General features: G+C 43.5%; 1 protein-coding gene and 1 non-coding gene across 2 annotated transcripts in view; both read left to right on the top strand.

The window, feature by feature from the left end:
• The first annotated feature begins 4,411 nt into the window (after positions 1 to 4,411).
• LOC103198889 (zinc finger protein 112-like) overlaps positions 4,412 to 17,582 on the top strand; it is a 20,568-nt gene continuing 7,397 nt past the window's right edge. The window contains exons 1-3 of the mRNA XM_042781249.1: positions 4,412 to 4,426; positions 8,944 to 9,070; positions 16,786 to 16,881. Coding sequence (XP_042637183.1) covers positions 4,412 to 4,426; positions 8,944 to 9,070; positions 16,786 to 16,881 — 238 coding nt within the window. The remainder of the gene's footprint in view (positions 4,427 to 8,943; positions 9,071 to 16,785; positions 16,882 to 17,582) is intronic.
• Positions 11,357 to 11,463, top strand: LOC122150165. The gene has a single exon (XR_006163517.1). It is a non-coding gene; the product is annotated as a U6 spliceosomal RNA (small nuclear RNA).

Genomic DNA, 17,582 nt, shown 5'->3' on the forward strand with positions numbered 1-17,582 from the left:
CATAGTATATAGTTTATTGGACTGCTAAAAGAACTAACAGATCTGTCCTGGAGGAAGTGCAGCCAGAATGCTCCTTGGAAGCAAGAGTGGCCAGACTTTGTCTCACCTATTTTGGTCATGTTGTAAGAAGGGACCATTCCCTGGAGAAGGATGTCATGCTTGGTAGGGTGGAGGGTCGACGAAAGAGAGGGAGGCCTTCAACGAGATGGATTGATACAGTGGCTGCGATGATGGGCTCGAGTATAGCATGGATTGTGGGGCTGGCGCGGGATCGAGCAGTGTTTCGTTCTGCTGTGCATGGGGTCGCTATGAATCGGAAACGACTCAATGGCACTTAACAACAACAACATATAGTTTATAGTGTACCTTTCTAAGCATAAAAAACATTAAAAAACCACTTCCAGATACACTAAAACATCTTTAATGTAATACTACAGCAATAATAGTGATGCTTTGATGCATGGTGTGGCACCTGTTTGCTATTACAAACCATTGTATGCACCTCACATTTTTAATGTAATAGGCCTTCTGGGGGTTGGCTCATAACTGCAGGTTGTACATAAGTCAGGCGCTCATAACCCAACAAGGTCAGACATCCATAACTCAGGGCCTGCCGGTAGCAATATATAACAGAGAGCATATATGGTCCACAAAGCCTACAATATTTACCATCTGCCTTTTTAGAGAACACGTACTCCAGTCTTTAACTTCGATGCCTTAAAGGAAAGGACGGAAGGCACAGCACATGCGAAGGCTTGGAGGCTTTTGGCAAGATCAGGTGATTTGCATGGCTGGCGACCATAGGGGAGAGAGCATTTGGAGAGGAAATGAGTAACCAGGCAGGGCAGGTTCCTCTTAGTGGGGCCTGCTAAGGATTTAGACTGTATCCTAAAGGCATTGCACAGCTTGCACTTGTGTTAACCAAGAAAGGAACACTTTGTTTTTCATCTTGGAGACAGTTGGCCAGTTGTTTGGGAGTAGCTAGTCTGTTCATATTGATGATCCCAGTGCTTGTTAGTGACTCAAGCTCTGGATCTGAACTGCTTTGTTTGTCACCTGGCTCTTGCATTTCTTAGCTGAGGAACTTTGAGCAGATTACATGACCTCTCTGTGCCTCAATTCCTAATCTGAAACACTCTGAGAACACCGTACTCGTTCACACTTCATAAGATTGTACTGAGAATTAAAAGAGCTAACAGTGTGTGCTGTGGTGCCTGGCACACAGTGACTTCTCAGTAAGTGTTAACTTTTTGTGACAGAATAGAGTGAAAACATTGCACAAGAAAATTAAAACTGGTTAATGTTGGCTGTTTACAGATATTTTAAGGTGGTCCATTTCCAAATTGACTTTTTAAAACTTTGTCAAACACATGAAGAAACATAAATATTCTATAGGATGACCCCTATGCAAATGCACATTGAACGTGGATTGCATTGTCTTCTGTATTCAGAGTGCCTTGCGTGATCAGAGTGACCCTGGTTGCTGACCAGGCAGGTCTGAACTTGAAGCCGTCTTCACAATGAGTGTGGGCTGCAGCTCTTTCCTCTCAGAGACAGCTCAGGAGCATCACAGTAGAGAGGAGTGGGGAGCTGGAAATCAGACTGTCTGGGCGCCAGGCCCAGCCTTCCTCCTGCTTGTGTGCCTTCTGACAATTCTCTTTACTCCTTGAGAGACCGGATGGCCTAGTGGTTAATTGAGTGACTCACACACTCCAAAAAAAAAACAAACAAACAAACAAACAAAACACTGCCATCGAGTTGATTCTGACTCACAGCAACCCCTGTTGGGTTTCTGGGCTGTAAATGTTTATGGCAGCAGACAGCCTCATTTTTCTTCCACAGAGTGGCTGATGGGTTCAAACCACTGACTTTCTGTTCAACAGCTAAGTGCCTTACCCACTGCACCACCAGAGCTCCTTGGGTTGCACACTACCTCTATTCATCTAATAGTGTGTAGTTTTCATCCTTTTCTGAAAACTGTAACCACGTGGGAGGCATTCATAAAACGCCTTCCATAGAGTGTGATGTATAGCTTATGGACAGGGGCCCAGGCCTTGGTATTATCTTCTAAAACTCCTCAGTGATACCAATGAGTGGCAGGTCGATACTTAAGAACATGGGCTCTGGACCATTATAATTCTGGCTGTTCCACTGGCTAAATGGATAATCATGAACCAGGAACTTAAGATCTCATTGACTCAATATTCTCAGCTGTTGAAAGGAGTCACACATTGTCCCACCCTTGGGTCGCTGGGAGGGTGAATGAAGTCCTCCATCTAAAGCATGGGATTGGCTCTCGCTTTCTCACCACCTTTTCTATTTCCTTTTCTACCCTGGGTGCTCTCTGACCCTCAGGCCGTTTCAATGTTTCCATGACCCCCCTGTATGTAAGTACTGACCTCAGGCCTCATTTTCTCATTGAGCCCATCTGACGCACTTCCTCATCCAGAGTCTACATTTTGGGGCCCCTTCCGTGTTCTTTCAGAGGACCCCATGCAAACTCTATTCATATGTACAGTTTATTCTGACATAGCATCACCGCTGACTAGAGATCTGGGAACTGTAGCCCATTTAGAAGGTGATCCATAAGTACTGGTTAAATGAAAGACAACTCAGCTCTTTCACTGCTAAACCATTCAGCCAAGTTAATACTTGTTGGGGTAGCCTTGCTGCCCTTTTGTACGTGTGGAGTCTATTACAACAGCTGATGTGAGCAGGGACTTGGAGACAATGAGGGCCCTACCAGAGTAGCAGAAAGCCTCTCTCTAAGATGTTGCTAAAAGGCTTTGTCTTATCCGCAGCCTATGCTTAGCCCTTAGTGGAGTTCTTTCTTCTTCACGGATGACCTTGAAATTGCTTGAGAACGGTAAATAAGGTAACAGACCTGGAGGAAAAATCCAAGAAATTATACTCCTAGTCTCCAAACCCTCTCAAGGGTTAAGCACTCAGCCAACATTTTACATAGATTAGTACATGATCTGCCAGCCAACACTGTGACTTTGTTCATTTGAGACAGAGGGCCGCACTTTCATTTAGCCTGAGAAATACAGTAGCCTCCAGTTTTCATTGGCCTTTTGTTGTGTCCGTGTGCATGGCAGAAGTGGGACATGTTGAGCCTCTCTGGCTTCTGGAAGAATATTCACCAGCTGTTCAACTTTTTAGAAGAATGGTCTAAACAAATATCAATGTCTAAACAAGTTTTATCACCGAGTCAACAACTTACTAAGTAAGAAGCCAGAGTTGCAGACCTTGCAGAAGCTCTGGGTGACTTCCCACGGACAGCAATGCTCTGTGCTATGCAGACTTTTCACTGCACATGTTTACAAGGAAAGTTTTGGTGGTTTTTTTTTTTTTTTTTAATTTTTTGTTGTGATTTCGGTGAAAGTTTACAGAGCAAATCAGTTTTCCATTCAACAGTTCACACACAGCTTGTCTCGCAATCCCTCAATTTAACATCACTCCTCCCACTTCCTCCCTATGTTACTGGTTTCCATTCCTCATTTTCTCCTAACCCTTCCCGCCTTTTGAACTTTGTTCTTCGGCAAATCCTTCCCTTTTGTTCTGGAGTGGTTGGTGGTTCTAAGAAGTGTGTACCTCCCTGGTGTTATTGTTCATCTTGTAGACTGTCTATTGTTTGACTGAAACTTGAGCCACAGGGATGAGTTCAGTTCAGATCCAAAGGGTGAATGGGGGCCATAGTCATGGGGGTTCCAGCTGTCTCTGTAAACCCAGGAATCCTGGGCTTTATGATGTTGAGTTTTGTTCCGCATTTTTTTCCACTCTGTCCAGCACCTTCTGATGTAACCCCTTTCAGAGCAGTCAGTAGTGGTGGCAGGGCACCATCTAGTTCTTCTGGTCTCAGGATTGTGGAGGCCCAGGTTCATGGGCAGTTTCATGATGCAAAATAGTGTCTGCATCATGAAGAACCTGGATAGAGTTATAACAACTTTCTGTTCCTCACACATACCCAGCTAACAACAACCCTACAACGTTGGCATTATTACCAATGATCCTAATTTTGCAAATGACAGGACTGAGAGAGCTTAGCTAACTTCACTGAGGCTACTCAGCTAGTTCAGCAGTGCCAGGTTTTGAACACAGGCGTTTTGTCCCAAGTCTACTCTTCGCCAGTACGTTCTACCATCTCTCCTTTCCTACATCTCCCAGGACCAGAATGAACTCCCTGGGAGCTTGGAGAGGTGTGGGGGCTGGGTACAGCTGGGCAGGTTGTTCCAGGCACCAGGGCATCCAGTCAGGGTAGCCTCATAGCTGGAGTCCAGCTGCACGCTGCTCCATCCGCCATGTGTGGCCTCCTCTAATTTGCACAAAGATACTTTTGCCTTTCTCTCATGGCTTCTACCTTATCGTCCCTTCTCAGGTCTCTGCCTTTCCTTTGAAAAAGGAGGAGAAAATGACCAAGTTCCAGGTGAGTTAGGTTTTTATTTCTGTCATGTCTTTTTTTCTCTTGTTGCCAAGGGTGAAGAATTTAATACCATGTATGAACATGTTTCCTGCCCCCCCCCCTTTTAAAGCATTTTAGTTTTTATTTGCTGTATTACCATTTTTATCCTTTCAGTAATACTGTAAAAGAAGGAACCCTGGTGGCACAGTGATTAAGCACTCGGCTGCTAACCAAAAGGTTGGTGGTTGGAACCCACCAGCGCTCTGCAGGAGAAAGATGTGGCGGTCTGCTTCCCTAAAGATTTGTGGCCTAGGAAATTCTGTAGGGTAGTTCTATGAGTCAGAATTGACTTAATGGCAATAAGTCCTGTTGGGTCACGTTAACAAAAGAGAATAGAAATAAAAAATGAGAAGGACCTCATACTTTATTACCCTACTGACAAATGACTTGTTTTTTCCATGGTCATTTTTTCTACACCTTCATAATAATGCTTGTAATAATAGATACAATTTTTGTGCTCTTTTAAGAGCTATTGGGAGCTCTGGTGATATAATGCCTAAGGCATTTGACTGCTAACCAGAAGGCTGGTGGTTCAGACCCACCAGCCACTCCTTGGAAGGAAGAGTGGGCAATCTACTTCCTTAGAGATACCACCTCGGAAACCCAAGGAGGGGTTGCTATGAGTTGGATTCAACTCCGCAGCAGTGAGTTTGTTTTTTTTTTTTTTTTTTTTTAAGAGCTATCCAGAAGGAATCAAATTGACAACAGGTACTCAAAAGATGAGATACAAAGGTTAGGGGGCAGGGAGTTTTTGTTAATGGGGAGGAACAACTCAGGACAGGAGGGAGAGAATGGTAATGCAGCTCAAAGAAGGTCATCGAGGTCCCTGAACTGTACATGGAGAAATTGTTGAATTGATATGTATCTGCAGTGTGCATTCTTACCAATAGCCACAACGAAAATACGTGAAAAAACAATATTGTAAAAAATAACAGGTATGATTTTGAATTGTTTTCACTTAATATTGTAGCACTTAATTGTTATCACTTGATATCATTTCAGCAATTTATGACACCTTTTTGTTTGTTTTAAGGAGCTCTGGTGGCACAGTGGTTAAAGCTCTCGGCTGCCAACTGAATGGTGATTTGAATCACCAGCTGCTCTGTAGGAGAAAGAGGCAGCAATCGGCTTCCTAAAAGATTTACAGCCTTGGAAACTCTGTGGGACAGTGCTTTTCTGTCCTATAGGGACGCCTGAGTCAGAATCAACTCAGTGGCAGTGGGTTTGGTTTAGGCTTTGCTTCCCTAAAGATTGACAGCCTTGGAAACCCTTTGGGGCAGTTCTACTCTGTCCTGTAGGATCATTGAGTTGGAATCGACTGGACAGCAGTAGATTAATACTATCTCAGTGAATTACTGTACCTTTTTGTTTGTGTGTGTTTTACTTTTCCCAGTTCACAGCCTTTTAAGTTCTTGCGGATTCTTGCAGTTTTCCCTACATATCTATTTTTCTACATACAGTCTTTACTCAAAAAAGTCATTCTGAAGGAATTCTGATATTATATGTCCTTCATGTTCTGTGGACTAAAAACTGAAAAAAATACGTATTTTTTTTCATAAAAGATGCTTTAAGTACTTTGTAAAAAGAATACCTAAACTATTGTTTTGGCTAGTAGGATCATACTGAAACCAAACTCAGGGGAAAAAAAATCATTTCAGATGTTTTTATACAAGAACTTAATTCTTTCTTCCTGATAGAAAGACATAGTGTGTGTCTATGTATGTGTGTCTTTGTGTGTATTTCATTATCTGTGTATTAATTTTTTATTAGCATAATACAAGTACTTACACATTTAAAACTTTTCATCATCTTACAGCACGTGCAGGCACTTTTGGTCTGTCTCTGTATTCACTGCTCCGAACACTGTCTGAGGGGAACTGAGAATCTTCTGCGCTGTTAACATGAAAATAAGAGGTTCGCGTAGGTTATGACCCTGCTTAAGTTCCTACAGGAAAACAAGTATGCAGCCAACTCCGAAGCCTTTGCTCTCTAGGTCAAGCATATCAGAAATACCATTTGTGCAGAAAGAGAGGCAAAACAAACAAACAAACAAAAAATGCCCACAGTTTTCCATTCAGAAACCTGAGGTTATCATGCTCAGAGCTCCAGTCAGAACAAACAGAGTGCTGAACAGGTCTCTGTATAAAAATTGTAAACTTCTCCTCGTCCAGAGCAAAGAAGAATGAAGAAAACCAAAAATTCATGGAAACAATTAGTCCTAGCGACTGGTACACCATCCAATCTGCAGCCTATACAACTATGAGACCAGAAGAACTAGATGGTGCCCAGCTACCACTGTCATCCACTTGGAAGGGGATCTATGTAGGAGATCCTGGATAGAGAGGGAGAACAATGTGGAACAAAACTCAAAATCATTTGGAGAAAAAAAAAGGTGGGGGACCAGGTAAGTTTGCTGGTCTGATAGAGCATGGTGGAATCACTGAGACTGTGGTCCCTAGCTGCCCTTCAGGTCTGGAATTGAATCCATGCCTGTGGCTTCCAGCCAAACAAAAGACAGACATACGAGTTGAACATTTACCTCAAGTAGATACACTCCTTGGAGAAAACAATCATGGGAGAAAGTAGAGCTGCTTATGCACAGGGAGACAGCTCATGGGGCAGGAGTGTATGGAGGGATGGACACAGGGAAGAGGTAACTATTGGGAGGAAGTGGGAGGGGAGATGTTGCATTGTGGTAAACTGTGATCAATGTCATGAGACAAAGTGTATGTGAACTGCTGTATGGAAAGTGAATTTGTTCTGTAAATTTTCACCCAAATCACAATAAAAAAAAAATTGTAAACTTCCCTGCAGCAAAAGGTTACTGCACAAATAGCAAAGTGCAATGAAAAACATTGACAATATATGTGGAAGGAAAAGCCTCAAGAGCTGTGATGACAAAGCAAGACATAGAGATGAGCAGCAAGTGTGTGGAAGGGGAATGCTTGTCACTAAGCAACTTCATGAAATATTTTTTTAAAAAGAGCTTGTTTTAACTTCTCAAATTTACTTCTGAGATGACTGGAGGTATTCAAAAAGTGATCATGTCCAGTGTTGGCTGGGGCAGTGAGAGTTAGGGATTTATACTTTCGGGGGTGGTGGTGGTGGTGATGGTGGTGGGTGGATGGATCGTAAATTAGAAATATCTTTTTTGGGGGAAGAACCTGCGATTATGATTCATAAACTTTACAGATCAATAGACTTTGACGTTGACATTTCTACTTTTGGGACTTTATTTTAAGAAACTGAGATCGACAGTTGGCCTAAGATCTGCATGGCTGGATGTGTTTTGCAGCATGTTTATTTAAGTAAGCATGCATTATTTGGGTTGGTTCACTGTGTTCTAGAATATCAATTCCTTGGATTACTGTGCAGCCCTGAAATGGGATGAAAGAGATGATGGTACTGGATATTTATTTGTAATGTGGCAGGCACTTTTCCTGAGTGGTTCACATATAACCAAAACCAAACTCACTGCCATGGAGTTGATCTCAATTCATAGCAACCCCCACTGGGTTTCCAAGGCTGTAAATCTTTACAGAAGCAGACAGCCCCATCTTTCGTCCAATGAGCAGCTGGTGGTTTTGAACCACTGACCTTTTGGTTAGCAGCCAAATACCTTAACCACGAGACCACCAGAGCTCCTTGTTTTACATATAGTCACGCATTGCAGTGCTGCTACCCTATGATACAGATCAGCAGTTGCTATCAAGCAGACTCCAGCTAATGGTGACCCCACGTGTGTCAGAGCAGAACTGTGTTCCACAGGCTTTTCAGTGGCTGAGTTTTTGGATTTCAGGCCCCTTTTCCAAGGATCCTCTTCATGAACTTGAACCTGCAACCTTTCAGATTCAGCCAAGCGTGTTGACTGCACCACCCAGGGACTTGAGCATATAGATACCAACATACAGATGAGAGGATAAGGAACGTGTGTAACACACACAGCTAGTGCTGGGCAGAGCGCTCACACGGGAACACAGGCAGGCAGGCTCTGGGGCTGTGCCCTGCCGGGACCTGTGAACACTGCAGCCCACAGATGTAGCCCAGGGGTGAGCGACACACACGAACAGTTAGGGTGTCCAGTAGCCTGTGGATGTGATAAATAATAAGTGAGGTGCGTGTGAAAGAAGGAACCGGACACCATCAGACATTGCTGAGAGTAAAGTGAGAAAGCTTCTATGGGACCAGAGAAAGCTTCTCTGGGCATCGTTAAGAAAATTTAAAATATTAGTAATCTGGATGCACCAGAGCATCAGACCCTTAGCTGTAGGAGTGCTAGCAAAAGGCAGTGGTTTAAAGTAGGGATTTGTTTTCTCGCAGCCCTTTGGTGAATGGAATAAGCAGTGTGGAAGCAGACAGAAGGCAGCTGCCCACGCCCTCAGAAGCCAGAGCAGCTTTCCGTCCTTTACACTTTGCCCTGGTCCTCTCATCCCAGGGGACTTTGCTTGTAAGACTGAGGTCGTGTGTGTTTGATGTTGTAGGAAGCAGTGACATTCAAGGACGTGGCTGTGGTCTTCTCTGAGGAGGAGCTGGGGCTGCTGGACTCCCACCAGAGGAGGCTGTACCGCGACGTGATGCTGGAGAACTTCCGGAACCTGCTCTCTGTGGGTGAGGACGGCCCTCTGTAACCAGTGTGGGCCTCCGGGGTATCTGCATGCTCAGTTGTTTGAAGCTCTAACCCATCGTCATAGTCGAGTGGATTCCAACTCATAGCAACCCTATGGCAAAGAGTAGAACTGCCCACAGGGTTTCCAAAGCGGTCAATCTTTACAGAGCAAAGCCCAAACCGAACCCATTGTCCTCGAGTCCTTCTGACTCACAGCGCCCCTAGAGGACAGAGTGGAACTGCACTACAGGGTCCCAAGGCTGTCAATCTTTATGGAGGTCAACTGCCTCATCTTTCTTCCACAGAGTGGCTGGTGGGTTCAAACTTCCAACCTTTCAGTTTGTAACCAAGCTCTTAACCATGTGCTTCTAGAGCTTCCTTTTGAAGCTTGCAGACTCCGTGCTGTGTTCTGAACTTGGGCATCTGAACATCTTGGCAATCCTGGTGCAGTGTAGACAAGACATTTCAGATTTTTGTCTCCAGACAAAAGTCCTCCTTTTTAGTTGTCAATGAGTAAATTGGGGACCTGCCTGTTGGTTTGTCATGAAATCAGGTTAGTGAGTTGCTCCACCTTTTTTTCTCTTTTTCTCCAGAATGACAGTAACTGTTGATTAACTTGATACATATCTATTTTTTTATTTTAAGAGCTTGTTTTACATTGAACGTTACGTGTACATTTAGTTTCACTCCCCATTCACCATCCCCAACCCTAACCCAGTCTCCTCCTCTCCCTGCCCTGTAACCCTCCCCTGTGCCCCTCATAGTTATGCACTCCTGTGTGTCCTGCGTTTCCTCAACCTGAATGTTGGTCTTCTGTCTTCTGGTGCTCCGTGGTCCATTGTTCTAAGGAATGTATCTCCATGGAGTATGTGAGTGCATCATCCTGGGTTGAGTGGTCTGCATGTACATCTTGTTAACTATTGGGCTGAGAGCCAGCCCCTGGGGTGAGTTTTATTCCAGGTGCAGAATGTATTCCAGGGCCATAGTATTGGGGGTCTCATCAGACTTCCTCTGACCTGTAATTCTGGCAACGGCACATAACAACAACAACAACATTGAGTTTTTGGATTTTGTTCCACGTTTTTCCTCCCACTCTGTCCAGGATCTCCAGATTTGATCCTCTCCTGAGAGGTTGGCATTGGGAGCCAGGCACCATCTAGTTCTTCTGGTCTTGAGGGCCATCATGCCCTAGGACTGATTGCTTCCAAAAGCCCTTGTTTTTTTCCCACATTATTCTTTGCTTCCGATGCTAGGAGACCATTAGCTGCATCATAGATGGCTGCTTGAAAGCTCTTAAGATCCTAGTCGCTATTCACCAATGTAGGATGCGGAACAAGGCTTTTATGTATTTTGTTGTGCCAACTGAGTCTGGTGTCCCCCAGCACTAGTCCTGAGCTGGTAGATCTATTGGATCTCTCTCCCATAGTGTCTGGGTAACTGTGACAGATTACTCTGTGTCTGTCTTCTATTGTTTCTGTAATGATTTCAGGTATTTTGTATCACTGGTATCTGTGCAAGATTAGCCTTGCAATCTATCCTTGGTCTAGAGTATACTCCTGTTCACTGACCCCTGTCTGATCCTCTCAGGTAGCCTGGTGTTTGGTGTTAATGGTACTGCAGTATTGTGGACACAATGGTTGGTATTAGCATCTGTCGTCTATCTCTTATGTGCACAATTCAGTGTCCTTCCATTTCCTAATGTTATCATGGTGGTCACAAATCCTTTCCGTATATGCCTCCCCCTACCCACGTCAGCGTGTGGGCCCTAACTAGCACAAAATTAATCCCGCCCTTCCCTCCCCATCCCAGTAACCTACTAGGTGAGTTCCCTCTTCCAAGCAAACCCTTCTCTGTCTTTTTACAGTAATGGGCTCATGCAGTACTTGTCCTTCTGCGATTGACTTATTTCATTCAGCATAATGTCCTCCAGGTTCATCCACGTTGTGAGATGATTCACGTATCCCTCATGGTTCTTTCACGTAGCATAGGGTTCCATTGTGTGCATGTACCATAATTTGCTTATCCACTCATCTGTTCATGGGCATTTAGGTTGTTTCCATCTCTTTGCAATAGTGAATTGAATGGTGCTGCGATGAACATAGGTGTACATATGGCTGTCCGTGTGCTATCTCTCACCTCTTTAGGATATATTCCTAGTAATGGAATTGCTGGGTCAAATGGTACTTCTGTTTTCAGTTTTTTAAGGAAACACAATAGCGTTTGCCACAATGGCTGATATTTTTTAAGAACGTATCTGTAATTTCAAACTTATAGAAAATTGCATAATAGTGCTAGCTTCAGCAGCATATATACTAAAATTGGAATGATACAGAGAAGATTAGCATGGCCCCTGCTCAAGGATGATACACAAATTTGTGAAGTGTTCCATATTTTTGGTAATTGGGACTGTGAAATCAAATGTGCATGAGCTGTTCAATGTAAAATAAATTTGCTTTGTAAATTTGCACCCAAAGCACAATTGAAAAAAAAAAATTGTTAAAGTAAAAGGTAAAAGTATAATATAAAGAACACCTTTTATCCAGTTTCACCTACAGTAACATAATATACAGTATAGGAGCTCTGGTGGTGTAGTGCCTAAGGCACTTGACTGCTAACCAGAAGGCTGGCAGTTCACACCCACCAGCCACTCCTTGGAAGGAAGATTGAGCAATCTACTTCTGCAGAGATACTGCCTTGGAAACCCAAGGAGGGGTCACTATAAGTTGGAGACGACTCAAAGGCACATAACAATATATAGTGTATTCCATGCCTTCTCCTTCCACATCTAGTTGTGTACATATTTGAAATAAATATATGTGTGTGTGTGGGTATTCATAATGCTTTTTCCTGAACTATCTAAGGCTAACTGACATACAGCATGGCCCTTGACCCCTACATACTTGAGTGTCTGTTTCATAGGAATAGGACTATTCTCTTACATGCTCCAGTGCAGATGGAATGCATATATCTAATCTTTTGTTTGTTTCCCATTTTGTCAGTAGAGTCAGGTATATTCCTTACGGCATATTTTCTCCCTCATTCTAGAGGGATCTAGCCCAGGGTCTCGTCTGGTTGTTGTGTCTCTGTAGCCTCCTTTGATCTGGAACATTCCATGGCCTTTATCTGTTATGACTGGGATATTTTTGAAGATATAGTTAGCCCCACCTCTACCATTTTTCATTAGAATGTCTGTAATGTCTCCTCCTCGGTAGATTCAGGTTACCCATTCTGACTGGAACATGACGTAGGTGTGTCTTTCTCAGGGCATCCCATCTAGCCCATTGCTCTTGAGTCAGTTCCAACTCACAGCAACCCTACAGGACACAGTAGATCTGTTCCGTAGGATTCCCTAGGATAATCTCTGTGGGCGCAGACCACCAGGTTCTCTCTCCTGTGGAGCTGCTGTTAAGTTTCAACTGCGGACCTTTTGGTTGGCAGCTAAGTCCTTAACCATTGCACCACCGGGCCTCCTTTGCATCACATCTAGAGGCCCACAGTGTCCATCTGTGCCTTGCTGATGCAGTTAATTTTGATCACTCAGTCAAGATGTCCAGTTTCTCCATGGTATAATTACTGCCTCCCCTCTCCCCCTTAGATGGGGCAATACTTCAAGACCAGCAAATATGCTCATAAAAATTTCCCTTTAGGACCAGGTTTGCTGGTCTGATAGAGCCTGATGGAACCCCTGAGACTATGGCCCCTAGCTGCCCTTCAGGTCTGGAATTGAACCCACTCCTGTAGGTTCCAGCCAAACACAAGATAGGCATATGAGTTGAACATGTACCTAAGGTAGATACACTCCTTGGAGAGATCAATCATGGGATAAAGAAGGGCTGTGTATCACAATTTAAAAAAAAAAAAAAAAATCTCTGGGCTACAAAAAAAAAAAATTTCCCTTTAGATTCAGCGTCCCATGATGAAGCTTGCCTTATCCAGTCTCTACCATGATAATTACAAACTCATGATGTTCCAGTTTAGGAATCCCTTCACATTTAGTGGTTAGTGCTTGGCATGCCTTCTCAGCCATTTATTCATTTATTTGTTATTTGTAAGGATTTCTGAATTTTTCACAATTTATTACTGTAGTTAATTATTTTGGTAGTAAAGTTGTCCCACATTTGGCCAGTATAACCTTTAAGCTAACTCTTTTGTCTCTGTAACATGACTCTACTTTTTTTTGGACCACTTCCTTATTTTATGGCACAATATGATTTTTTTTTTTTAATTGTGATTTGGGTGAAAGTTTACAGAGCAAATTCACTTTCCATACAGCAGTTCATATACACTTTGTCTCATGACATTGACTACAATTTACCCCGATGCAACAGCTCCCCTCCCACTTCCTCCTGAAACTTACCTCTTCCCTGTGTCCATCCCTCCATGCACTCCTGCCCCCTGAGCTGTCTCCCTGTGCATAAACAGCCCTTCTTTCTCCCATGATTATTCTCTCCAAGGAGTGTATCTACCTCAGGTAAATGTTCAACTCCTATGCCTGTCTTTTGTTTGGCTGGAAGCCACAGGTGTGGGTTCAGTTCCAGACCTGAAGGGCAGCTAGAGACCATAGTCTCAGTGGTTCCACCAAGCTCTATCAGACCAGCAAACCTGGTCCCCTTTTTTATTTTTCCAAATGATTTTGACTTTTGTTCCACATTGTTCTCCCTCTCTATCCAGGATCTCCTCCATAGCTCCCCCTCCGAGTGGTTGACAGTGGTGGCCAGGCACCATCTAGTTCTTCTGGTCTCATAGTTGTATAGGCTGAGGATCGCATGGTGTACCAGTCACTTGGACTAATTGTTTCCATGAATCTTTGGTTTTCTTCATTTTTCTTTACCCTGGAGGAGGAGAGACTCATTGTTGCATCTAGATGGCTACTTGCAAGCTTTTAACATCCCAGTTGCTACTTGCCAAAGTAGGATGTGGAACAATGTTTTGTGTAGTATGTTATGCCAGTTGAGCTTGATGTCCTCTGCAACTCTGGTCCTGAGCCCACAGGTCCAACTGTTCACTCCCTTTGGGTAGCTAGCTGTGGCCAAGAGTGACTACAACCTTGACCCTTGTCAGCTCTACTATATAGCTGGGAATTCTTACAGAACATAGCAATACACTTGTAGAAACATGTCTGCCAGCCCTATACATGGTCTTGGGCAACTCCCCCCTGCATAGACATACCTAATAGTTCAGTCTTCCCACCCATCTATCACAATATGATTTTTTATAGTTATCTTTTACTTGCTTATTTACTTAAGGACCTCTGGTGGTGCAGTGGTTAAAGCATTCATCTGCTAACCAAAAGGTTGGCAGTTTGCACCCACCCACCAGCCACTCCATAGAAGATGAGGCAGTCTGCTTCTGCAAAGATTTACAGACTTAAATACTCTATGGGGCAGTTCTACTCTGTTCTATAGGGTCACTGTGAGTCAGAATCAACACAGTAGCACTGAGTTTTTGGTTTGGGGCTTTACTTATTTTGCCCCAGCTCTGGAATCATCCCTTTCTCTGTGGAACCTGGTTACTTTTATTAGAGATTGGTATTCAGCACCAAAGTCTAGATGCTGTGTATTGTCACTGCCACTGTGGTATTTTTGTTTCAGAGTACAGAAGTGGGAGGTCTCTCTCTGTATATATATGCATGTATGTATGTGTGTGTTTAGGTAGGTATATATGTATATAGCTCCATGTGTATATAGTATATATATGCACACATACACACACTATTACTACTTCTCAACTATTATTATTACTCAACTCTGTATACTACTACTACTACTACTGTATATATATCTGTATCCTCCATATATATATATATATAGAGAGAGAGAGAGAGAGAGAGCGAGCTCTGGTGGTGTAGTGGGTAAGACATTTGGCTGCTAACCAGAAGGTCAGTGGTTCAAACCCACCAGCTACTCCATAGGATGAAGCTGAGGCAGTCTATTTCCATAAAGATTTAAAGCCTTGGAAACCCGATGGGGGTTGCTATGAGTTGGAATCAACTTGATGGCAGTGAGTTTGTTTTCGTTTATATATTCATATACAGACATACATACATACAAATATGAAATAGATGTACTATTTCATTCAATGTAAGAGAAATATAAATTAAAATTACACTGAGAGTCCATTTCTCACCCATGAGATTGACAGTATTTGTTTTTGGCGAAGGCCTTGGGGAAAGTACTCTCATACGTTGAAAGAAGGAAAGCTAAATGGTCCATGTAAGTTGCCTTCCCCAGCAATCCACTTCTAGGAATTTTCCCTAAAGATCACAAAATACAAAAGAGCATTGATACTATACCACAGTTTGTGTAAGAAAGAAGGGGAAATGTGTGAATATGTGTGTATCTGCTTATCTTTATAAGAAGAAACAGAGGAAAGATTAACTAGAAAATTATGAAGTCTTGTTTCTTTAGTAGGAGGGAGGTAATGAGATAGAAGGAGTGTGGGAGAGAGTCACCCTTTCCCAAGTACACCTTTTTACTTAGTTTGGACTTCTGGAAATACCTTAGTTCAACATATTACAAAAATCAAATAAGAATGCAAAGAAATGATAAACTAAACCTCAAAGGAAGATGAACTCAATTGTATTTGAAATTTATACCATAATTAATTGAGAAAAAGGAAAGAACTCAGGGAAGTAGCTAACTCAGTGCTCAAATCATTTCCTTCTTTCAGAAGGATCAGCACAAGGCTTGTCCCTGTGAGGCAGAGGTTAAAGATGTCCCAAATGTCCCAACTTTTCCAAACTGCTGTGCCATTCCATCATCTCTGACAAAAACTTCTCCTACTCCCATCAGTACTCTCCCTCCTATCTTAGAGTTCTGTGTTTTACTGTAACGTCTCACAGAATTCACAGTCTGACAAGGAAATGGCTCATCTGGTTGTGGAGGAGGGCAAGTCCCACCTCTGTGGGTCAGGCGTCAGTCTGGGGGATTCTCCTCACTCATGTGGTTGCAGGAGCTGATGAACCCAAATGGGTAGGTCAGACAACTGGCTGCTGCCTCAAGGCCCACAGACTGGGAGTGAGACGATGACGGCCCAGACGCAGGATCCAGAGCGAGAGAGCGAGCTTTGTGAGAGCATTCACATATACACCCTCAAGGAAGCTGAGGATGGTGGCTTGAGTCACACCATCCAGTAAGGTGGGACTCAAGATACATTCCACCCTAATCCTGCCTCATGACTATAATGGACAACTCACCCCCAAATGGGACCACAACCACAGGCTCAGAGGCTAGGATTTACTGTGGCTAGAAGGGCCATGTTAAGTAATTCACTACACTGTACACAGTTTGGGGTATAGTGTGTAGGGGAGGAGATGTGAATTGTAATCTTGGCCACGTTTGAACAGGCTTGTTTATTGTAGGAGCATGGAAGGAGCACCTCTGAAACCTACTCTAGACACTACAGGTGTCGAGGCAACTCACTGGAGAAGGTGTAATCTTTTCAACAGCTGGTGCTGGAACATTTGGTCATATATATGCAGCAGATGAACCTGGACCCATGCCTGACACTGTACAAAGAAGACAACTCAAAATGGATCATAGACCTAGTGTAAAATGTAAAACTGAAACTTCTAGAAGGAAACATAGGAGAAAGTCTTCATAACCCTGGGTTAGGCCGAGTTCTTAGATACGGCACCAGAAGCATGACTCAGAACAGAAAAGACTCAAGACTGGACTTACTCAAAATTAAAATCGTGTGTTCTCCTGCCTTTTTATAGGGCTTCAACCCTGCAAGCCAGACCTGATATCCCAGTTGGAGAGAGAAGAAAAGCTTTTGGTGATGGAGACAGAAACCCAAAGAAATGGGTGTTCAGGTGAGCTCTAGTGACCAATAACACAGTAGCCAGAGAGTCCCTTCTCATACACCATCAGACATGTCGTTGCTTAAAACTCTCTGGTGGCTTTCCATTTTCTACATGTTGTTGTTGTTGTTAGGTGCCATGGAGTCAGCTCCGACCCACAGAGACCCTGTGTACAACAGAACAGAACACTACTTTGTCCTGTGCTAGTCTCACAATCTTTGCTGTACCTGAGTCCATCATTGCAGCTACTGTGTCATTTCATCTCATTGAGGGCCTTCCCCTTTTTCACTGACCCACCACCTTACCAAACATGATAGCCTTCTCCAGGGAACGGTCCCTTCTGACAACATGACCAAAGTAGGTGAGACGAAGTCTGGCCATTCTCGCTTCCAAGGAGTGTTCTGGCTGCACTTCCTCCGGGACAGATTTGTTAGTTCTTCTGGCAGTCCATGGTATTTTCAGCATTCTTCCCTAACACCACAACTCAAAAACTTCAACTCTTCATTGGTCTTATTTATTCATTATCCAGCTTTCACCTGCATGTGAGGCAATTGAAGACACCATGGCTTGGGTGGTTGTTGTTGTTGTTGTTGTTGTTGTGTGCCATTGAGTCGGACCCAACTCATAGCGACCCTTCCTTGGGTTTCCAAGGCAGTATCACCACGGAAGTAGATTGCCCCATCTTCTTTCCAAGGAGTGGCTGGTGGGTTTGA

The sequence above is a fragment of the Orycteropus afer genome, unplaced genomic scaffold, assembly GCF_000298275.1.
Source record: "Orycteropus afer afer isolate SDZICR_OR568_19922 unplaced genomic scaffold, OryAfe1.0 scaffold00099, whole genome shotgun sequence".
NCBI lineage: Eukaryota > Metazoa > Chordata > Mammalia > Tubulidentata > Orycteropodidae > Orycteropus > Orycteropus afer.